Source organism: Ylistrum balloti, unplaced genomic scaffold (genome assembly GCF_031769215.1).
Source record: "Ylistrum balloti isolate Yb309-2 unplaced genomic scaffold, AGI_CSIRO_Ybal_v1 Utg369636, whole genome shotgun sequence".
In the NCBI taxonomy this organism is placed as follows: domain Eukaryota; kingdom Metazoa; phylum Mollusca; class Bivalvia; order Pectinida; family Pectinidae; genus Ylistrum; species Ylistrum balloti.
This window is the reverse complement of record NW_026781899.1, coordinates 709869-734967: the sequence shown is the minus strand read 5'-3', so window position 1 is coordinate 734967 and position 25099 is coordinate 709869. Positions and strand designations below refer to the sequence as shown.

Sequence of the window (25099 nt, the reverse complement as noted above, 5' to 3'; positions counted from 1 at the left end):
ACATTTTAAATCCTTTTTTCTGTTTGTTTTTTTAGTTACATTTCCACAATTACTTGGCAGGAAGCTGGTGTTAAGACTATCTAGATTTCCTATTCTGTAGAAATTATTGAATTTCATTGTCTCCAGATCTTTTATTAAAAAAAATAAAACTGACACACAGTCAGAAGTTATGAGTTGCCTTTCCCCTCTCCCTGGTCTTCTGGTTTTGTAATAAGTCAGATATATCTGAATCAGATGTAATAATGGGCCTCTCTGGTCTTATTGTCCTGTAATGAATAAGCAAGACTCTAAGTCAGAAATAAAGTGTAAATGTCACCTCTTGGCTGAATTTGCTGGCCCCCAGATTGATTTGTAATAAGTCCATCCGAAATTCTGAGTCAGAGGTAATGTGTTGGCCCCCAGATTGATTTGTAATAAGTCCATCCGAAATTCTGAGTCAGAGGTAATGTGTTGGCCCCTGCATGTCTTATTGTCTTGTAATAAGTTCACAAAAGATTCTGACTCAGAATGTAATGAAGACTTATCTCGGCTTACTTGAAAAGTATAAAAGAGCGACTTTAACATAAAATTTCCAGTTCAGTCAGTATAATTTATGCTTGCTAAAATGTTTTATACCAGGTTGGCTGAGTTGTGGTGATAGACGGAATGAAATGTCTAGTGATTAGACAAATAGACAATTAAAGGTATTATCAAATTTTTCAGTATACTGGTGTATGTGATATTGTCAATGCTACCATGTTAAAACATGAAAAATAACTTTGAAAGCAGAACATCTTCATTCTTCAATAAATAATTTTCTGGCTGGGCACAAACTCTTTTTCTGATATATACTTTAGAATAATTAATTTTTGTGTTGGGTTTATTTTCGCTAATTGCATGATTACTCTTGATTAACAAAGTCAAATTTATAAACAGTTTGTAAATAACTTGAAATTTAGCAGAGTCAATCTGAGCTGCAGTGCCTGTTGAAGAAATATTATTTAATTTACAATAATGAAATTATAGGCCAATGAAAATATGTGATTTTACAATAGCACTTATCAAATTTGAGGATTGTCTACTTTAGAGTATAAGTGAGTTATCTCCCTTGAGATAAGTTAGGATGATGTTATCATGTGTAGGTACCTGTATATAGGTGTTTCTGATGAGCAGCCAGGTAGATACAGGTACACTGATAACTTATCTTAGAGACAATAACAACAACCTTTATCAGCTGCTGAACCTGTAGCTTACAATCCTTCGTCAAGCATACCTGTCAAAACCTGAACACTGATTAATCTCATAGCTAACATACTATCACAATTCATGAACATTTGACCCAAAATTATGTACTACGCTATCATAATACTATCTACAAATTTGTTGATTCAGTTTGAACTTTCAAGATGAAGTTTAAAATGAGATGGAAAAAAGATAGTAGTTTGCAATGGTAATCCTAATAATGATAACCTTGTATACCTACGTTATATATTTCAACTGTTTTTCTCCCTCAAAAGTACTTCAAAATTCTAGGCAGGTTTGATCATTGAGCTGCTCTGTAATTTAATAAAATACATGTCTGATATGTACATGGATTCTAACTAGAATATAGATATAATTCTTTATACGGACTTTCAAATTTTTATATTCCGTAGATTTTTCCATGAACTTTTTAACCTCATAGTGCTGTGACAATTTTTTTATGAAGCTGTCGTTACATTCATACCTGTGTAAATGTAAAAAAAAAAATTGTTACCTGTCTTAAAATAAATAGTTATGATGCATATTTTCCTAATAATCAATGTAAATGACATTCCTAGTGCAGATGTCCCTTGTATAGAGGAAGTATAAATTATATGGTGGTTTTCGACCTATTCTTGCCAAGTTCTGATTTCTCACTAAGGGTCGCAAATCTTGTGTAGTTTTCGAAAGATTACCTCATACCTATGTATTAATATGATGTGTGGATTAATAATAATGTCATATGATTATGCATTATGCTGACTGTTACCATAATTATCCTCAGATAATCCCTCTTACCTCATGTAAAAGTTTAGTATTAAAGTTTTAGGAGTTCTTAACAGTAAACTAATTTTTCAAATTGATGATTATGCAAAAATGAAGAAGCGGGCTTATATATAATTATATGTCTTCTATATATATATATAATTTGTGGGTAGGAGCTTATTAAGATAAATATGATACTACAGATATACTGAAATGGTTTCAGAATTTAAGTCAATAGATTAATATTTCAGGTCGAAGACCAGAAAATGTATGTAAAGCTGTACATATAATTAAAGTTATATCAATTTTGTTAGATCTTATCATAGTTTAGCATTATGCAAATACTTCTGCTGCCTTAAAGAACTTAAAATATAAAATATAAACCTAGAATTTAAATCCACCGTTCTTAAGTACAGAACATTGCTGATAATTTCTGTGTTTTAACTTTCAAGTTTTGCCATGCTTTTTTTGATAATTACACAAATGCTGTACAATGGCATTACAAATAAGGAAGAAAATAAACTAGATGTCCGTTACTTTGGATACAAAATGCTGTGAAAATGTTTATATGATATCAATTAATACACAAAAATACAAGGAAATATTTGTATTCAAAATGATATAATAAACAAAAAGATGCGACAAATGACGGATGTAATCCTGCTTGAAACATCTGGGCTGTTTAAGGGGCAACATATTATTATGCCAGGTATACATATAAATACTGGGTTTTTTTTAAAAATCATACACTTATATGTAATTGTATAATTACAAAGTGTATTGCCACCATAGTAATCAGACTTTAATCTGTTGTTGTAAATATTGTCTCCGGTAAATACCATAACAAACACTCCCATTTTATCTGAATTGTTTTTGAGGACATTGCTGGTGTCAAGGAGTTCGATATCCATCAAATTATTGATTACATTCTTCAGTAGGAAGACAAATTTGTCAAAAAGCCACAAAAATCTGTCAACCTGTGGGAATAAGTATACATATTGCTTGTGTGATAATTGGAAGTCCAGATAGTTATATCATAGTCACCCTTGGATAGCAGTGTAGTTTACAGTTCGGCTTATCGTCTTATACTTATCATACATTGAAATAACTATGATTTGATTGAGTGTTTCTTAAATATTGACCAGAAATTCACACCGTCCTATCAGTCAGGATTGTAGAGAGCTTACCACAAGTAGATAAGGAAGGAGGGCTTCTCTCTCAGTTAAGAGGATTTTAACTGTCTGCTGTATAGTTCCTGTTAATTGTCTTAGCTCAAAAATTTATTGTGTAACTCCCAGGGAGGTATATAAGATTATATCTCCTTGTATTATGTAATCTTCAATAGCGCCCGGTAGTCTGTATTACTGATGTAACAGGGATAAGTTTTCACTGGGAGATGTTTTACTGTTTATCAGTGTGGGCTCTGAGGCTGAAATCAAGGGGAGGGAATCCTTATCTGTCAGTGATAGTACTTTTATCACCTTCAATGGGATTTCATATCCTGTCCTGTAATCTTGATTATCAAAGCTATTTTTGATACCGGGCAATTTGATTGATATCGGGCAATTATATGAAAATTTTGACGTTTACAAAACATGAAGAATTTATGGCATAATTTTAAAGGTTTTGTTTCATTTGAAGACTTTCATTAATATCACCCAAATCAAATTTCTCAGATTGATATGAGAAAATTATGAAAAAAAAAGTTACAGAACGTTTAAAAGTAAATGAGTGATCTTTAAACAGACAAGGAATTCAATGTCTTACACAAGTAAAGTAATTTTATGTCTATCCGTTATCGTTAAACTATTTTTCTTCTGTTCATTTCAGAAGATAAGAATCTCATTTCAAACAATTTCAACCTGAAATAGATCTGTTGAGGAGAAATTTGTGTCCTCCTAGCATCTTATTACAATTTTGTGAGTTGAGGACATAGGAATTTGAACCAAAACCCTTCAGGGGTGACAGTTGCTTTATAACATTACAAATTTTCTTTTGAACACCAGATGACTAGCTAATTATCACCAGTTTAAATAACAAAAAAGTGGTAACCTGTAAACACTACAAAAACAAACCCTTAATAATTACACCTGGCGATTAAATGTAAGTACTACTTTATCGTCGCACGTGTTGTTTTTTTTTTGATAAAAAAGAGGTGGGGGGGGGGGGCTTAACTGCGAATACCCCCCTATTCCTGGCAAAAGTGGTTGGGGGGCTTATTTGCGGGAGGGGTCTAATTTGCGGTGAAATACGGTAATAAACAGCTGTTTATCTGAAATGATACTTATGTGAAACCTGATTACTAGTGTACACTTCTGGATTCATATAGCAAAGTTTCACTGAAGCTGTGTAAAAACAATCCTTTGTAGTTTTAGTTTGGGGACATAGGAATATCAACTCAATGAAAGTGGGGAAAAAAATCTCTTATTTGTTGCTTAATTGAATTGGAGGGGAGTGAAGTTTTCAATTTGCCTGATATTTGCAGATGGTAATAAAAAAATGTCAATTTATATGATATCAATATATGTACATATATATATAAATATTTGTGTTTTACAAAGGAAAATCTTTCAGAACATATAGCAAATATATAGATAATAATTTGTATGTAAGTTTGTCAATGGAAAGGAGTTCTTTCATTTCTATTGATAAAAAAAAGACAAAAAAAAACTTCCAAAACAGTCTTCAAAAGCAGAGAAGATGACATGTGGGCAATTATTGAAAAGTGAAAATTTTTTTGATTTAATAGTACAAATAGTAAAAAAAATTGAGTACTGCTGATACCTCAACATGAGAGATTGTATAGGATATAATGAGAACATGAATAAACATGTTGTGCTGATGTTTCTAAAAAAGTAACCTTGAACAAGTCGGTCAAGATTATCACATGTATGGTAATCTGTGGTTGGAAATGGGGACACCGTAACATTGGGTTTCGTAATAGGTCAGTAGGTGAAAGTAGGTTAGTCAAATTACACAGTTAGGGTAGCGAAAGACACTTATTTATCAAATAGTGTACCAAGTATCTTAGTTACGATTTAACTGATTATCTCATCTGTGCTATCTCTGTTCAGTAAAACAGCTTTGTAATGATGACTTCCAGTGTTAGTTTCATTTTTCAATGGCCTGAAATCTGACAATCATCAAACTTCAAATATGGATTTGTCTTAGGAAGTTTTTCATCATAACATCAAATATAGGTCACTGTGACTTATATTTTCTGACTTTGGTGAGGTCAATTCCATTTCCATCAAAAAAGTTCATATATATGTAAATATCGTGAGTGAACACTTCAGTAGTTGTGTTCCTGTTATCAAGAACTGATCTTCATTAATGCCGATTTTCAATGCATCTGAAAATCTAGTTTCATATTGAATATATTGATTCAGAAATCGAACAACGAGGTAATTTTGATAATGAGTGACACATACTTTAGTGTATTCTTGTAAACACACAGATATGTGTTTTATCTACAGGTAGATAAGATATCTGACATAATTTGAGGTGATGGAGATAGCATATCACAATACAAAGTTCCCTGATTGGTATATTGCTGATGATGGTTGTATCCTATCTGATGACACCATCGTATAACTGTTAAGGCGAGGACACAATTTCTCCCTCTCTGTCGACATGACTTGATGGGTGTTTATATAGATATGTAACCCTGACCTTGAAAATCTAATCATTTCTCACAGTCGAGAATTAATGCCTGGTAATTTCTGCTTCATCTCCAGTTATCTGAATGTGTGTATGGCGGAGCATTTATGTACATTTAAATTTACATAGAACTTCATGATAATAAATACGTTCTCAGGACATTTGTATAGAGATGTACACCCTCAAGTCGGAAATGGATGGTATAACCTTTGTCCATCTCGGTATGTATATTGACAAACTAGATAATGCTGTTTGCTTATTGTTGGATATCTAATTAAGATCTCTACTTACTTAATCACATTTCTAGTTTTCTCATCAATTTACTTGAAACTTTAAAACCACCTCAAGGTGAGATAATTTACCTACACTTACACGGTCAAGTTAGATGGAATGCAGTTTTGATACAGTACAAAGCTACTAAACCTATATGTGATCTTATTGATTAAATGTCTTCAAATGATTAACATTGAAGTGGTATATATCTCTTAGAAATAGTGTAACACAGGTGGCGCGTGAGGTCCTTGATGATGCTCCTGAATTTAGCTGTACTCTTCAGTCTTGAGATAATAGGGTTAGGATCCTCACTGGTCGGTTCTGTATTCATAGTCAGACTTTTCAGAAAGTTAAGTGTTAAATGTACAGGTTACTACAAGTGCCTTCTTTAGTTATGCCCAGTTATCTTAACATGCATCTGCTTAAATTGTTATAGATATTTAACTGATTTTTCAGTGTATGCCTTGGCCATTACATGTCGGCTTCATACATTTTATGATAACATTCATGCCTTCCTCTGTATACTTTCACTTTACACTAATAAATGTTTGATGTGCGTAATTTAAATCATAGATCAAATGACTTTTCAGGAAAAGAGGAAGATAGATATGATACTAAACAAGCTTTTTTTATTGATACTGTGTCAATTTACAACCTTAAGGAAAGTATTCCTTAACAAATCTAAAGTTATGTATAAAAGGTCGATTCTTTTTTAGACAAACTCTTATTCTGGAAATAATAATCTGCTATCATACAGCATTCAAATGTTGTCCAAAATAAACAATTTTTTTTATGGGTGGGTGGGGGTTTGGGGTGGGGGGGGTGTGTGTGTTTTGGGTGGGGACCAAGTAAGGAAATATAGATAGGTGTGGTAAGAAGGGGATCAGGTTAAAGTTTCAAGTTAGGTGAGGTTATGTTGGAAGTGGACCAGGTGTTAGGGTATAATGTTAGGTGTAGGCCTGTTGGGAGGGTGACTGGATAAGGTAATAGAGTTAGGTTTAGGTCTTTTCAAAGGGGACCAGGTTAAGGTATTAACTTAGGTTAGGGCCTGTTCCGAGGGGCACCAGGTTAGGGTACATAGATAGGTGCAGACCTGTTGGGAGGGGACCAGATTAGGGTATCAACTTAGGTTAGGGCCTGTTGAGGAAGACCAGGTTAGGGTATTAACTTAGGTTAGGGCCTGTTGAGATCGACCAGGTTAGGGTATTAACTTAGGTTAGGGCCTGTTGAGGAAGACCAGGTTAGGGTATTTACTTAGGTTAGGACCTGTTCCGAGGGGCACCAGGTTAGGGTACACAGATAGGTGTGGGCCTGTTGGGAGGGGCACCAGGTTAGGTTACATAGATAGGTGTGGGCCTGTTGGGAGGGGACCAGGTTAGGTTATAAAGGTAGGTGGAGGGGGACTGGGTTAGGGTATTAACTTTGGTGTGGGCCAGTGTATAGGGGGACCATGTTAGGGTATAAAGTCATAGAGTGGGAGTTCATGAAGGGAATCGTGATTGGTATAATGTGAGTGTGTGGGCTTGTGGGAAGGAGACTAAGGTAGGGTATCAAGACTTGAGCCTGTTTGGAGGAGACCAAGATAGGATATTAAGTCAGGGAATGGGCCTGTGGGGTCTTGTGGTGGAATCAAATTTTGGTATATTGGCAAGGTGTGGGCCTGTGGGAAGGGGATAGGGTCAGGGTATATTTGCAAGGTGTGGGCCTGTGAGAGGGGACCAAGCAAGGGTACAAACTCTTAGTGTGGGCCTATAAGGAGGGGACCTTATTAAGGTTTAAAGTCAAGGTGATTGCCTGTGGGTAGTGGATGGGACCCTGACCAAGATAAAGACATGGTTTCAGTCTGAGGGGACTGGAAAGTGATAGAATAGAAAGTCAGTATGAATCTGTGGAGAGAGATCGTGTAAGGTTGTGGGGTGGGGTTTATGTCATGGATAAAGGTGGAATTGTTGGAGGTTTAAAGTCAGGATGTGGGGAGGAGATCAGACCAAGGTCAAGGTCAGAATATCAGGGAGGATGAGCAAGTCAGGGTTAGAGGTCATTTATGTGTGGAGGGGATTAGATTTAGGTTAGATGAGCAGGTGGGATCAGTTCTGTGTGAGGTGGATATATGGCAAAGAGAGGAAATGTCAAGGATATGTCAATATAAGGGAGGGGACGAGGTGGGAATATGATAACAATTCCTAGAGGGGACATGGAGGGATACCAAGTCAGGGTTACCACATTTTTGTGTGGAAAAGATAGGATATGGGGATAGTAGGCCAAGGTGTGTTAGAGTGTAGAGTGTTATAAAGCAAGAGAGAGAAAGAGAGAGAGGCACAGAGAGAGGCAGACAGAGAGAGACAGAGACACAGAGAGAGAGAAAGAAAGAGAGACAGAGAGAGAGAGACAAACAGAGAGAGAGAGACACACACACACAAAGAGAGAGAGCGAGAAAGAGAGACAGAGACACAGAGAGACAGACAGAGAGAGAGAAAAAGAGGGACAGAGAGACAGACAGAGAAAGACAGAGAGAGAAAGAGAAAGAGAGAAAATACGAAGAATGTAAGGAGAGGTGTTAAGAGAATTGAACTAAGTTACCATCCCCACTGGTACCAGTTCTCCTATCCCCTGTTGAACACCTGGTGAGGAATGAGTGCGAAGATAATTTTTAAGTCCCAACGTTCACCTGGTGTTGGAATGTCCAGCAGAGTGGAGTGGTCATCTTCTGCCCATTACAAACAAACTGTGGATTAAATATACAGATAGATTACAGTTGACATCCAAAATAAACAGAACAATAGGATTACCCACCTAACAGGGGTCCTGTAGTTCTGACGGTCTGCAGGACATGGTTAAAGCCTTGTAAAAGCTGTGTACCTATTCATCTAATGTCAAGTAGTCCCTCCTGGACAAATATAGTCCCTCCTGAACTGTAGTAAATATCCACTGTTCTGTAGTATTTAATGCTTTTGCAATATCAATATTTCTTTGTCGGGTTTATTGTCATTGGTGAGGCTGGTCGCTTTCTCACTGAACACGATAAGGGAGGCCTGTTGCAGGCTTTTCAGAGCATTTTAGATAAAGTATCTTACCCAAGGACACAACTATGTCAATAAAGACTGGTTTATTTCTCAACTTTCCAAGAAACACAAACCACTGTAGATAGGGAGCATTGTACCATTCACCTTCTGATCTTTACCTGGGGTTATGTAAGCCAACAAATACGCTACAATTGGTGTTTATTGTAACCACAAATTATAAGTATTGAAATTTTGTAAAGAGATGAATAATATAGCTTATTATCATCTTACAGGTCACAATATGTCACTCATGTTTTTTTTTTATTCAATATTTAGATAAACGTCCCACCCCTAGTGGTCATTTTGCCATTTACAATGGGAGTATATTTTGCCTAAAGCTTTGTACTGATACCAAATCATCATCATAGATCTATCACACGCTTGGGATGAAATTATATGTATGTATGTATGTTTAATTTAATTATTACCTGTACAAATGACATGGATGACTGCACATATTGTGGTGACTGTCCTTCAGAATTCAGCTTTCTTCTGTTCTCTAAAATATTTGAGAAATCAAAGTAAGATTTCCATGCATCCATTGCGTATAATTTTAAAATCTTATACTCTCTGTGAAGTTTCTCGATATAAAATCCTCATTTCACAAATCTGTCAAAACTTTTTTAGAATTAACAATATTTCTTTTGATTTGCTTTATTTAAGAAATTGTTAAGTAGATGAGCAAAATCATTTGAAATTTGATTTAAAATAAAGTAATGAAGATTGATAAACTCATTTTAAAGAGTTGATCAATTAGGAATATTTGTATGTATCAGATATTTTCTGATACCAATTAACACAGAAATTTCACCAAATAAAATACTGTTAGCCTTAAGGGTTAGTGAATTTTAATATGCATATTTAAAACTAAATATTAGCCAGAAAATTTGAGGCTATCAAATGTAAAGGGTGTATGTGCCTGCTGCTCTGTTTGAATACATGTGATCCATATATATTCGATACTAAAGGGTGTGAACAGTCACAGGGTGACCTCTCCTTCAATCCTTAGAGATGTGTGGGTCGTTGAAAAATGTCTGGGGATGGGGTTGGACAAAAATCATTCACAGATTTGGACCGTCTTATCTTAATCGACATTGGAAATGGCCTTGGTCTGTGTGGAAATGTGCCTGACACTCGGCTCCATTGAGTGGTCATTTTATAAAACAAACAAACAACTTTTCTGAAATAATCATTTCGGGTGCGGATCATGTAAAATGGAATTTCCAGAAAAGTTGAAAAACTATGATTCATACTTGATAAAAAAAAAATCCGGAATATTTTAGATACTCACAGAGATTGTACACAAGTCACAAGTGAGTAGCACCTATTGATACAGTAAGATACAGTAGCACCTAAAAATGAATTAAACTGCATCGTACAGCTGTTTTGTCCTCTGAGGAGTCATCAGTGATGGTAAGGACCTAAATTTTTAAGCCTGGAAGGCGACTGAGGAAAATACAAAGTGTTTGAAAGAAAAGTCAAAATCTAGATTGGGAGGTGTGCTAAAAAAGAAATATTGTATCAAATGAATATTTACCTGCTATTGGAAGCAGCGGGTTTTAGTATTACGTAAGATATAGGTTAGTAGATATTCATTACAAACATTGATCAGGAAAAACAGTCAAAATTAAATAGTTCATCTTTATTATAAAAAAAACATTCTTGTTTGATTAATTTCTCTGTATATATTAACTTGGAAATGTTTTTTTTGTTAGATATTTGATATTTTTGAGGAAGTTTAAACAAATGATTTTTTTTTTTTCGAAATAAATATTGTTTTGGGATGGAAATCAAAGGCAATAGAAATTTTGGGCTTAAGTGATACAAATTGTATACATTTAGAATTACATGAGTAAACAAGTTGTCACATAGAAGGCCACTTAAGATTCGGCTATTGAGGATATCTAGGCAGAAATGAGAGGACCCTGGAATGTCCTTTTCCTTACAGCTCTTCTACATCACATGGTGTGAGTTGACTGATAAGGGGAGATAAACAGTGATTAACCAAGACTTACCTTGTAGAATACTTAATACAAAACAACCGCTAAGAAGACCCCCAGTCAAGATAAGGGATACTACAGGTAGCCGATCAGTAAAGGGGAGGGGCTGGGCTACACCTGTGTATTTCAGAAAGGGGAGGGGCTCTCCTCCTCCAGGGGAGGAATTTTTAATCATTGATAACAGTTCTGGTTGGCGATGTTCTATCTATCTGGCTATCAGAGGTGTATAGACTTGTCTTAAGTGGAACTGTCTGTAAAGTGCTAGCCCTCGCACCTCTTTATCTCATCATACCATATATGGATGTCAGCTTAAGTCTTCCATGTTATAAATTGATGGCTCGGGTACTCTCATGGTTACCATCATTTCTGTGAGCGAGGAAAGACAACATTCACCTTAGCTAAGCATTTTCTAGGCAACAGATATCATAGAATGATTTACTTTTATTAATTTCGGAAAAAAATTTATAAAAAAAATTTTCACTGGGTTATTAACGAAATATAGATATAAAAAAAAAACAATACGAAGTTAAAACTGATAGTTATTTAGTGACGGCTTTCGTTTGTGGCTGCCATGTTGTATTCGTATCTTCAGTCTCATGGTCACAGGGAATACTTCTATGATCCAGGTAAGACTATTAACAATACATGATTTGTATCTATAGTTTTTTTAATTGTTTTTGTGCAATATGATTAATTATGTTTATGTTTTGTTACATTGTTACCGAGAAAGCTTTTTTATGTGGTGAAGACAAAAAATTTTTAGACATCTTGTGAATAGAGTTATAACAATATTGCAAGAAACTTAAAACATTCATTGATTTAGTCGCACTGTGTGAAGATAGACAATATAATAATATATATGTACATCGTGAATCATATATTAAGATATTTAATCAACGAGGACCCTATTTATTCCTCAATTACAAAGATTTACACGATTTAGTCTCATTTCATTGGAGGATGGTTCAACAAAAGAAACGCAAGCTCGTTATGCCTGTCATAATTGTGATGTTGTAAATTTGAATTTTGCACTAAAATTATATTTGTATGGTTGATTTTCTGAAATCAACTATTACATCACCTCAGTCAATCCTTATAACATCGTTTTACAATTGCATAGAGATCTAAAATATTCGGAACGTATACCAAAATATTAGTTATCTCTGAATGTAATCTGTTCAGCTGGGCCACTCTTTCCATATTTTCGAATGTTTCTTGGGAACCACATCATGGGAAACCTAAAATCTTGAGTGATATGTACTGTATTACTGTATCCATTACTGCAAAAATTTCTTTTCGATGATTCAAATTTTTGCGGCGATGAAATTAACATTTTTTTTTCTAAAAAGTCTTGACATTACATATGGTTCTCGCAGTCAATTTCATTCGAAAAGTATTTGCATGAATGAAAAATAGCAAAAAAAAATTTTTTTTTTAAAATCCTAACATAAATTTATTTATTTGTAAAATAATTGTATATAAGACGTACTTGATGATGCACTCCTTATATCTAACACAGATAATCCACTCCAGGATGTAGTGCCATGATTGTACTGTATGTACAGCAGTTTTGTAATATTGTATTAATATGTTAAAGGAGATAATAGCACTGGTAAGGTTGAGGATTATGGTGACTATAAACTTCTTGAGACCTGTAAGTACTAGTATGGCGTGTGGAGGGTTGGTAGTATGATACGTTATCTGAAGATCCTCATTGTTCATACAAGTTATCGTTTGTCTAGAATAAGGCAAACAGTGACACTGCGACTTAAAACAAAGCCATGATACAGCTCCTCCAACAAATTGTTTCCAATCATAGTCATGTGAATGCTTCAGAAGTCATCGTGAGAAACATATTTTATATCAATAACAAACAACAGGAACATCTGTGGAGTTTTCAAGTGATTATTGATGCTGTTGGTGAGATGATGTTAAGATTTCTGTATAAGGCAGGTTATATCTTTAGTCCTCATGTACCTATTTACATCAATAAACACCGCAAAGCCTTGTCATGTTGACAGCTAACAAAACACTTTATATATCTACTAAGTCCAGATCACTTCCAGAGGGATTGGTCAACAGATCTTTTGAGAAGTGAATACTGTCTTCGCTTTCAGTTTTTTTATTTTTGCAAAAGGAATACAATTAAAGTGCAATGACAAATATTTCGAACAGAAATATGTTACATCTTGTGTATTTTGAACCATTGTAGTAAATATTGAGCATTTGAATCTTTTTTCAGTTTAGCCTTTTTCAAGTCGAGACAAACCATCCATGTTTGGAAACAGGTTAATTCTTCAGATAATGAAGATGTAGAATTTTTTATTTAACTAATTACGAAGACACAAATGAAATGATACTTCCGTTGTATGTTGTAGACTCCCCGGAGATGAGCATGGGTGCCCTGGGGCCTATGCCAGTAACCTCCAACCCATCCTCGCCCACCCATGGCATGAGCCAGTACTGTGCGATTTGTGGCGATCGCGCGACAGGTAAACATTATGGAGCCTCCAGCTGTGATGGCTGTAAGGGATTCTTCAGACGCAGTGTCAGGAAAAACCACGTTTACACATGCCGCTTTAGTCGGAACTGTGTGGTGGACAAAGACAAACGTAACCAATGCCGCTACTGTCGGCTACGTAAATGTTTCCGTGCCGGAATGAAGAAAGAAGGTAAGAATTTTGAAGATTCAACCACATGATGACAACAATATCTTTAAGATTTATATTTGAATATTTTATTAACTATATATCTACCTCTGTGATTTATCAGACCAATAACCTGTGTGGTAATAGAATATCTACCTCTGTATACACATATATGTATTATGTTGTGTCTGATACTCTGATAAGCTCTATGAAATATCATTAGAAATCATTGTTGACTTTTGAGTTTTGTTTTTTTTTTAATTTGAAGCTGTACAGAATGAGCGAGATAGGATAAGTGTGAGGCGAACCAGTTATGAAGATGTAGGACAGAACACAACCTTGTCAGTCAGCACATTGTTAAATGCAGAAATACTGTCGAGACAGGTATGTATGTTGTAAATCTAATCCTTCTCCACAGAGACCACTCATACATAGCCTCTCTGTTAGGATAACCTTATATTACCATTCTGTAAAGACCTCTCTTAAAAGAATAACCTCGGCGCTCTCTGATAATACAAAATTACTGACAGCCATACCATCCTGTAAATCTTGCCAAGATTTCATTAACGAATATTTAGAAATATGATGAAGGTCATAGATATTTGAGGCGACTTTTGTTAAGACAAAATTGTTTATTGTTAATTTGATTTCCAACAAGAAACTTTTCCTATTGTTTTGTAGATTACCTCCCCTGCTGTCCTGCTAGACTCGTCTCAGAGAAATGTGGCAACAACAGATGATGTAGCAGAATCTATGAAACAACAGCTCCTTGTACTAGTGGAGTGGGCTAAATATATTCCTTCCTTTTGTGAACTTCCATTAGATGACCAGGTAGGAATACATCAAGTGTTTACAGTAGGATTCTATGATGTGTCGGAGTGTAGGATAGAAATAATCCACCCAAGGTGTCACGAAATGTTTCCATTAATTTCCATATTAAATAAAGAAATATTCTCCTTATTTAGTAAAAACATGTATCAATCTACCCAGCTGTATAAAGATGCACCACTATGTTTCTGACTCCAGATAAATGCTAAAATAGTATTTGTCAGTCTGTTACTTTTGTTTCATCTTGTATGATAATGACAATGATATCATACTGTTCATCTTGCCAGGTTGCTCTTCTTCGCGCACATGCTGGGGAACATTTAGTTCTTGGTTGTGCTCGGCGATCCATGTCATCAAATGACATGCTGTTGCTTGGTAACGATGCCATTATTCCCCGCCATTGTCAAGATGCAGACATGGGTCGTGTAGCCTCCAGAATCCTCGATGAACTAACTGGGCCACTTCGGGAGGTACAAATTGATGACTCAGAGTTTGCTTGCTTGAAAGCTATCGTCTTTTTTGATCCAGGTAAGAAAAATGGTTAGGTTAACAGAATCAGTACTGGGCTACATTCACTCATCTGGTGCTAGGGTTTTGAAAAGCAGACATTAAACTTCTTAGATAAATAAAAGTGTTAGGCCTAGAGAAGAATGCCAAGTGTGAGTAAAACCCATTTTGCTGGGGAAGTTACTGTTAATATATATATTTCAGGGTGATCTTATTTTAGCACTTTTCGCGCTTAAGCTACAAGGCTAAAATATGCTTGAGCTGATCGCAGTTTGTGTATGTTGTCAATATAGCAATTATTGAGAAAGTGGGATTTCATCATTGTGGTTATTTGTCCAGAATTGATATTATGCTAAAATTTGTGTGTACCATAAATGTATGTTGACAGTATTTGAGTAGAAACCACCAAGATTAACTCTCTTTGAGTAGGGTGAGAATAAAAGTTTTGGTCTGAGCTCCAACAGGATTTGCCAAATGGCTAGGCAGACTTACTATAGATAGTTGATTTAGTTGCAGAGCAAGGTCTGGATCTCAAATTCTGAAAGGACTATCGTGAATTTTCTTTTCTATTATACACTGTAACAAAAATTGTATGTAGTATGGAGGTTTCAAGCCTCTTAAAGCTTCTCTCTATTTGTTGTAGATGCAAAGGGTTTGAGTGATCCCCAGAAAGTAAAAAACTTTCGTTACCAGATCCACGTTAATTTGGAGGATTATGTAAATGACCGACAGTACGACACTAGAGGGCGCTTTGGAGAAATACTTCTCCTTTTACCGCCCCTCCAGAGTATAACCTGGCAGATGATTGAACAGGTTCAGTTTGCGAAATTGTTTGGCATGGCACACATTGATAATCTGCTTCAGGAAATGCTTTTAGGAGGCAAGTAATTTTGTTGGATGTCCTTTGTTGTGTCTTTTCTGCCCACAGGAAGGAAATACATTTGTTTTCATTATTACTCAGTATTACAAACAGATACATCTTATATATGTTTGTGAAAATAGTTTATCTATTTTTGTTTATCAAAGAAAACATTACTGGAAAAAAGCAAATTTTATGACATTTTTGATGTTTGAACATAATTTTGTATGAGAAGGCTTTCAACAACTATTACACTGAGCAAAACGGTTTAGTTGAACCAAGACTTGATACAAAAAGAGTTTTGTGTGATATAAACAAACTGTAGTTTTACAGATATATTGTAAACAATATCTATTGTTTTAGTGAGGAAAGCATTATATTATAAACAATATCTATTGTTTTAGTGAGGAAAGCATTATATTATAAACAAGATCTATTGTTTTAGTGAGGAAAGCATTATATTATAAACAATATCTATTGTTTTAGTGAGGAAAGCATTATATTATAAACAATATCTATTGTTTTCCTGTAGGAGCTGCAGCAGCAGCCTCAGATCCCACTACAGCAACAAACACACCCACCTCACTCGAGCCGTCTCTGGACATGCCCAGTTTCCAAGATCCAATGACTGAACACCTGTCGATGCCCCAGGGGATGGAGCTGCCCCATATGTCCCCTACCTCCAGTCAGTCCCCACCCCTGGGGCTCTCCCTGCTACACAACTCAGCGATAGAGCATATTTCCACCCCATCTCTCACGGCAGACCACCTGTTGTGTAGTACGTCATTGCCTGGTGCCATGCTAGACCATGGAACTATTCACATTCCCAATGGACACAGCCCAGTGGCATCACCAACACTTCCAACCACCTCAGAATCTTACAAGGTTGCAATGACACCACAACAGAGGTTTAAACAGGAAGTGCTGTGATGGTTTAATTTTTTGGTTTTTTTTTCGTCATGATGAAATTACTCGTTTTAGCTCTTTTGTTATGACATTTTTAGTTTACGTATCAAAATAGGACAACATGGTGGTCGAGAGAAGATTTGAGATATTTTTTTTTATTGTTGTGTTTCACAATCTTCTACACCATTCATTCCTTCAAACAAGGGAGAAAACTCTCCCTGTGCTATTTTGATCTGAGATGGTCGCGAGTAATTTGAGGAAAGAATTGGTGTTGGACTTCCATTTGGCACTACTAATCATTGTTGACAATTTTGTTGCCTTTTGACTCGTAATCTGCAAAATAACGGACTCCGTGCTTCCATCTTATACATCCTGATGATGTTTACTCTGCTGATGATGTCAATATCTTGTGATTTTGTGATTTTTCGTTAAACGACTTTGAATTGCTGTAACAATATTACCCCCTCGTGTTTATTATCTGATAATGTCTTTTATCAGGGTTAGTCTCTAAATAGTTTTCCTGTATTGGTCTATCGTTTATTGTTTATAAATGTTTACTGATAAAATATGTAAATAAATAACAATTGCGTAATTGTTGATTTTAAAATTCAAAACAAAGTTTTAACAACAAACAACTTTATTAGATAAGGAAACATGGAATGAGAGAGAGAGAGAGAGAGAGAGAAGTATATATATATATATAGAGAGAGAGAGAGATAAATGATAAACAAAGCAACTGTTAATAATTAAATATTAAACAGTTTTTAAAACTTCATGTAAAATCATGTTAGTTTGTTAGACAAAAATTGTATCTAATATTTAATGGGCAATTATAGGAGAATCTGGTACTGTAATAAATGAAAAAACCTTTTCTATGCTGCAGTGCAAGGCTTCCTGGGATATACACCCATCTAACATCCAGAAACATGACAGATATGATGATTTTATTTTATACCAAAAAAACCTAACTCTGTCAGAAAAGTTGGATACTAATATTCCATATTTTCTCAAAGTTTGTTGATTTGTTTCTAGACTCATTTTGTTGTTGAAAAATTTTTGTTATTATTTGTGTTTTATGGTAAGCATATTTATTGATTTGTCAAATTGTTTGAATATGATAATGTGAATTAATGAGATAAGGGTATATTTTGCACTGATCATTACAGTCTAAAAGATGTGTTTCTGTTAGTGTTGCGGTGCCATTGCTGAGTAGAACTTGCCAGAAACCAATACACCATGTGGTGCTGATTGACGGATGTTTGATGTTGTTTCAGGGAAATTAGGGGATAGTATATATATATATATATATATACGGTTGAGATTTTAATTGTATTCATAGTCAACATATTATGAAGTGTTGATATGAAATTATAGCAAACAATATGCGCTGTCTATGATCACGAACATAGGCCCTTTCATGTATAGACAAACCTGTATGAAAAGGTTACAAAGTGATGGCATATAGCCTTTTAAATACAATGATGTGGTCTTTATAGGCTGGTTTTTGATATATAGAGGTGATCTTTATATACAGGTATTTGTTACATAGAGGTGATCTTTATATACAGGTATTTGTTACATAGAGGTGACCTTTATAGACAGGTATTTGTTATATAATGGTGGTCTTTATATACAGGTATTTGTTATGTAGTGGTGACATTTATAGACAGGTGTTTGTAACATAAAGGTGGCCTTATAGGCAGGTATTCGTTATATAGTGGTGGGTTATATGGCAGATTTGACTAAAACATCAAAACCTAATAACTCTGTCATGACTCATCAAAATTTTGGGACTTATACAAAAAAAATATTATAAAAAAGAAAAGGGGACCACGTAGGGTAAAATGTTGTGTGCGAGATGACAAATTTAAAATGAAGGGTGTTATGTATATATATATATGTCAGGTTTTGCTTTATATAAATTGAAATAATTAGATACTGCTATATTTAGTATTGGCTAATCAAGTATCTGTGCTATTGGGGCACTCCAAACAAAATCTGATATATATGGTGACTGTTGAAGAAAATCTTTCATATGTTACTACTTGAATAAACTATTCTGGTTTGGCTTTCTTTGAAAACCTGGAGTCTCCATATGGGGTAGATAGTTTGCTGGAATAGTTTGAATTAAGAGAGTTCAGTTATGACGATAGGAAAGTCATCGTCATATAACCAGCGAGAATTATCCGTAAAGAGTGTCTTCTAAACAGACCAATACCATGAAATTATCGCTGGAGAGATGAATATGTTTTTTTATATAGATTTAAACAGGTTGGTGCTTAGATGTTGTTGCATGCTATATTGAGTGAGGAAAAAAACGTAATCAATGCAATTTTAATTTTGTTGTACAATTTATGATGTAGAGTCATGTATTACGCACACATTCAAGTATCATACATTCAAATGTGTATTATTTTGTAAATTGTTAACATGCAATTGTGAATTTTTTTTTTCTAATCGAAATAGGAAAAAAAATTATTATGTATAAAGAGAAATGAATTAGACAATTTGAATTGCTCAACATATCGCCTAGTCAGTTTTGTTCACAGTGTATGAACTAGGAGTGAGGCTAATACTGTTTATTTAGTAATTGATGAGGTGGGAAGGGTGGGGGGGGGATGTGAAGAAAGAAAAATTTACCTTAGAATTATAGTTACAGGATGGTGTATTAAGTATAGGTTATCTTAACATTTCACAAATTTTTATAAATATAACTTATACGACATATGACCATGAAATATCGGTAATGTCAGAATATTATCGTCAGCCCTCTGAGAGGTCGGTTGGTATTTTGGTTCTAAGTTGAATATTAGAGATTTTTCATAAATATCTGTAAATTTTCTTATTCAAAGTATGATTTAATATAGGTGTTTTGATTTTGATTAGATTGATGAGCCAAATATAATACAGCTTTCACAACAATGAAAAAAAAATCATACTTTAGCAATGCTAATGATAAGCCTACCTTTCCAACGAGGAGAAAAAGCTTCACAGATTGAACAGTTTGTCAAATAGGCTAAATTAGAATGTAGCAGCATTTGCATCTTATTTTCCATATAACATTGCATTCCATGTAAATCCCCTAGAGTAATGTCCCTTTTTGTCGTTGATCTCAGTCTTTATCTGTCCTAGCTAGGTTTGCTCAATTCCTATAAACAGCTGCATTCAATTTCACAATTTTTTATCAATGTTTTTTCATACCTAAGCTTTAGATTTTCCAGAAATAGAGAATTTTCATCGCATGATTGGCACTCTGATGCTTAAATGTGACCACCATATAATGTACTTAGGTATATGTTTCTGAAATGCCTTATGAATGTAATCATTATGCTCCATCCATATTGAATCATTTGCAATGTTTTATTCAAGTCCCCTCATGAATCTGTTCTACTCTCTCAAATTTTGAGGTTGAAAAAAAAACCCAATGTTTACAATTTGAAAAACAATTTAAATTTTGAAAAGAATGTTTTTTTTTTCTAAATGAAAATAATATTGCCACTTTCAGTTATCTGAGTCACACATATCACTAATTCTTAATAAAACTATATTAGAATTATAAAAGTGATTTATGGTCTGAAACTACATGCGAAGTACTGAAGTAATTGTGAAAATAAAATTAGAAATCAATCTGTAAATATTTCTATTCTTTAAAAAATGGCTTTGAATATCAACCTGTTAAAATTTTTGTGAATTCATGTTAAAATTTTTGAATTCATGTTAAAATTTGTGAATATATGTCATTTATGTAGACTCAATATCAAAATCTGTTGAACATTTAAATGTTTTATTGATGAATCCTTAATACACATGTATAAAGAAGTTTGTACTTTAAGTGTAAGTCAGAAACTCTCTGATATTCTCGGTCTAACCAAGTATGCAGTGAATGTAGTGTTATAAGTAATACTGTTGATATAAGTGTGTTGTGTGTTTTGTAGCTGGGTAGGTATCTCGCATGTAATGTGAAACTGAGTCATTCAAATATGCAATTTGTGTTTAAGTTCTTGTACATAAAATGTGTATGAATAAAAATATATATATATAGATTTTTAATAAAAAAGAATACCTATATTTGAATGAAAAATTGTAACATTTATTTTATAAATATTTTATTTGCAAATTTAATTTCTGAATCATTATAAATATGATATCATACAAATGTTTGACAAAACAGACGTCGAAATTGGATTATATTGTTAATTTCTATTGACAATTTTGGCATCTGATTTACGTATTTAGTATTCCAGCAATTTTCACAAAACCATGCAAAATGTTTTCTCTGATTTTGTCAAACATTTGGAAAAGTTTCTTAATCTATTGTATATGTGGAAACTTTCATCACAGTTAAACTTAGTTTGTTTTCCGTTTTTTGCCGATAGAACGAAGATAAATGCTGACGTAGGTTTTTGTTATGTTGCAGCTAAAAATATGGTGATGTATTTTTGGGTGAATTAACTAAAGACTTTGCTAAAATGATCAGTTTCCTACAAAGGTTAATAAAAGATTTCTGAAAGGGAGAACAAAAAACAAAAATCTTGGGGGAGAATGTTTTTCCTTATTGTACACTATGTGCAGGGTTTATCCACCCCAGGAGAGCAAGAATCCCAGAAAGGGTACAAAACATATATAAACAGAATGTGCTTATCCTCAGATACAACATTCAAATTTCAAATTAATATTACAATTAACGGGCATACAATATAGAAATGACTTGGAACTCTTCATTCTTCGGTAAATCTTTATACCAGGATCAATATGGAGAGAAATTGGTGGCAGCTAATAGTCAGAGCCTTCATGTCTACATACTACACAAGGTCATACCAAAATGTTTGCAATGTCTATGTAATAATTTTTAACAAATTATATTAAATCCATTGAAGGGGATGAAATCATCTTTGTATTGTTCTTCATCAAATAACAATAAACCAACATCTTTGCAAAAGCTATTTCCATGTTTTATATTATTCTTATCTGCATTCAAAGAATTCATGTCAGTTTTCAGATTTCACTCTCCCACAACATTGATCTAATCAGTTCTCTGTTCACAAAATAGAAAAGCAAGTTTTGACAAGCTTTGATAAAAATATTGTATAAGGTGTAATTTTAAGAAAAAAAAAAGACTCATGTTGTCTCTTAATAAGACATTGAACACCCAAATGACCGTGATATAAAGGAATGTCAAAATTCAAAATGGCTGCTGGAGCCATCTTGAAGATTAAGTAATTCTCAAAATTTGATATACACCCAAAGCTCATATTGTTCATGTGATAAGAGCTGAATTAAAATACCTGTAGTAGTTACCAGGAAATTAGTAATCACAGGAAGGGAAATTATGGACTGATAGAAGGAGGTTGTTATTCAGTGATGTGAAGTACGACCAAATTTGTGTTGTGGCCACACCCCTCCAATCCTAGGAGTTATTCCTTTATGTTCTTTACCTTGATTTCCTTAGAAATCCTATGACTAGTAGCTTGATACTCTCTAGTGGTATGTGTTACTCAGTAAGAAACGGGGCAGTCTTTACTGTTTTGGTTGTGTCTTTAAGCACAAAGTTTTAACCAAATTGCTCTAGATGGCAGGTGACTGGCCTCCCATATGTTGTTCTCTAAGGAAATCACCAGCTACTACAAGGATACCCAGCCTAAAATGATTCTGTTCACAAGGTGATAAACCTAACAAGCCATCCACCAGCAGTATGGTGTTAGATAAACTCAAGATTTGACCCATCTTCTCCTCCTCCAATTATAAGGAAGATGGGGTGTGGTGTTCTGTGGAATTACCCCTTTGATATTTCAGTAATGTGTTTTTATAACCAAACTATGCTTCAAATTAAGTCTGATTTCCCCTCAGCTTTAACGTGCATTCGGGAGTACAACGCAGCAGTTGCCCGTCCATTGCTGAATTTCAGTACATTAGATAAGACCTTAAACATCACTGCTTCTAAAGCTAGCTGTTGGACTATGCAGCTGAACTCAATATGTTACTGAAATGTCACATTACCCCCATATGCTTAGTCGTGAAGTTCTCATAGGATCAACCTAGCATCCTTATATGATTAGCATACACAGCTGTCCTTGTTAATGTTGTTGTGGTGCAGCATCAGGACTAGAACCCCAAGTTCCCAACAAATCTCCAGGTGTATTATTGCTCACCATAATATCCAAGACCATCCCTAAGGATACCTCAGACTTGCTCCCCATCACCAAATGTTAACATGCATCAGGGTACAACGGAGTGGTCACCTACCCTAGTGCTGTCCACAGTTGATTTACATGAAAACGAACACGATTCACTTGAGACTGATGATCTTAAAACAAATTCTTTGTTCCTTTTAACTGCATTTTTTATTTCTTCTCATGAATTTTTCAAACGATACATATTTGATGACACATTCCATTATCTATATATACAAAATTTACAAACATTAACAATTAAATTTATCTGTAATTACACTTTATAAATATTGGGATAACTATCATGTTCCAGAATCAAATTTCGATATCATTAATCTGACAAAATAGTCTTGTCGTCACTGTTATTTCGTTTCTTGGCTAAATACATATACATGTAATGCTAAACCAACACTTATAACGTCCATATCTTGCTACACCTGACAATAATTGATCATGTCTTTAGAAACAATCATTCCTAATTATCTATATTCTTTTTTCTTCAAATGCATTTTTTATCTTGAGGGAAACACTGATTGGTAAAATTATATAAAGATGCAAGAACTCTTTTTATCATAATTTTGAGCATCTCTGAGTACACAAATCTCTTAGTCATGATCCTCTGATATCTCCGGGATGTCCCCAAGGAAGCAGGACAAAGGGAAATAACTGAGATGTCTCCGGGATGTCCCCAAGGAAGCAGGACAAAGGGAAATAACTGAGATGTCTCCAGGATGTCCCCAAGGAAGCAGGACAAAGGGAAATAACTGAGATGTCTCCGGGATGTCCCCAGGAAGCAGGACTAAGGGAAATAACTGAGATGTCTCCGGGATGTCCCCAGGAAGCAGGACTAAGGGAAATAACTACGATATCTCTGGGATGTCCCCAGGAAGCAGGACAAAGGGAAATAACTGAGATGTCTCCGGGATGTCCCCAAGGAAGCAGGACAAAGGGAAATAACTGAGATGTCCCCGGGATGTCCCCAGGAAGCAGGACTAAGGGAAATAACTGAGATGTCTCAGGGATGTCCCCAGGAAGCAGGACTAAGGGAAATAACTAAGATATCTCCGGGATGTCCCCAGGAAGCAGGACTAAGGGAAATAACTAAGATATCTCCGGGATGTCCCCAGGAAGCAGGACTAAGGGAAATAACTGAGATGTCTCAGGGATGTCCCCAGGAAGCAGGACTAAGGGAAATAACTAAGATGTCTCAGGGATGTCCCCAGGAAGCAGGACTAAGGGAAATAACTAAGGTATCTCTGGGATGTCCCCAGGAAGCAGGACAAAGGGAAATAACTAAGACATCTCCGGGATGTCCCAAAGGAGCAGGACAAAGAGAAATAACTAAGACATCTCCAGGATGTCCCAAAGGAGCAGGACAAAGGGAAATAACTAAGACATCTCCGGGATATCCCCTGTAAAAACTGAACTAAGGGAAATAACTCTAATATTTTTGGAGCATCTCCAGGAAGTAGGTTTATAATAATTAATGTATCCTGAGGGTATCAATTGAAAACAGGACCTGGAAAATGGAACCAACAAAAACAACTTCAAGTAAGATTGTTATGTTAACATGGGAATGTTGGACAAGAGTGGAAGTTTGTAACAGACCAGGAGACCCTGCAGAGATTTATAGGTACCTAATAGGTATGTTGTAAACTTAAAACATTAAAATTTTTTACAATTTTACTAAAAGATTGAAGGAAAAAATATCATTTTTTAAGAATCCTGAAAAAGACCATTGTTTTCTTTGTAAATATGACTTTCAATGTATTTTTTTTTCCGTTTTTCAAGATTTCAATCTATCCTTAAAAATAGGAAAAATAGAACTTGAAAATAACAAACATAACAGTGTATGTGGACAGAAAACAGAAAACACAAAGATAGCAATATACTCAAGCATCATACTTTTTCATTTCTTTCCAACAATAAATTGTTGGTTAGTAATTACATTCATTACTTTCCTTACCTGGAAACTATAGGGGAAATTGAATATCTGCTTGTTAAACTATAAATACTGGGATCTAAATCTAATTCAACAACCAAGATATATACAGTACTGTTATAACAAGCCTCACAGAAACCTGGTATATACAGTACTGTTATAACAAGCCTCACAGAAACCTGGTATATACGGTGCTGTTATAACAAGTCTCACAGAAACCTGGTATATACGGTACTGTTATAACAAGTCTCACAGAAA

At 34.7% G+C, this 25099-nt stretch overlaps 1 protein-coding gene across 2 annotated transcripts in view; it reads left to right on the top strand.

Moving 5' to 3' along the window:
* The window catches only part of LOC132553201 (hepatocyte nuclear factor 4-gamma-like), a 36314-nt gene extending 18857 nt beyond the window's left edge, over window positions 1–17457 (top strand). For both annotated transcript variants that reach the window (XM_060217441.1, XM_060217433.1), the window contains exons 2-7: window positions 13360–13653; window positions 13898–14013; window positions 14311–14460; window positions 14745–14985; window positions 15608–15844; window positions 16356–17457. In XM_060217441.1, the coding sequence (XP_060073424.1) occupies window positions 13360–13653; window positions 13898–14013; window positions 14311–14460; window positions 14745–14985; window positions 15608–15844; window positions 16356–16753 (1436 nt within the window). In that variant the 3' untranslated portion in view covers window positions 16754–17457. The remainder of the gene's footprint in view (window positions 1–13359; window positions 13654–13897; window positions 14014–14310; window positions 14461–14744; window positions 14986–15607; window positions 15845–16355) is intronic.
* Window positions 17458–25099: the final 7642 nt, after the last annotated feature.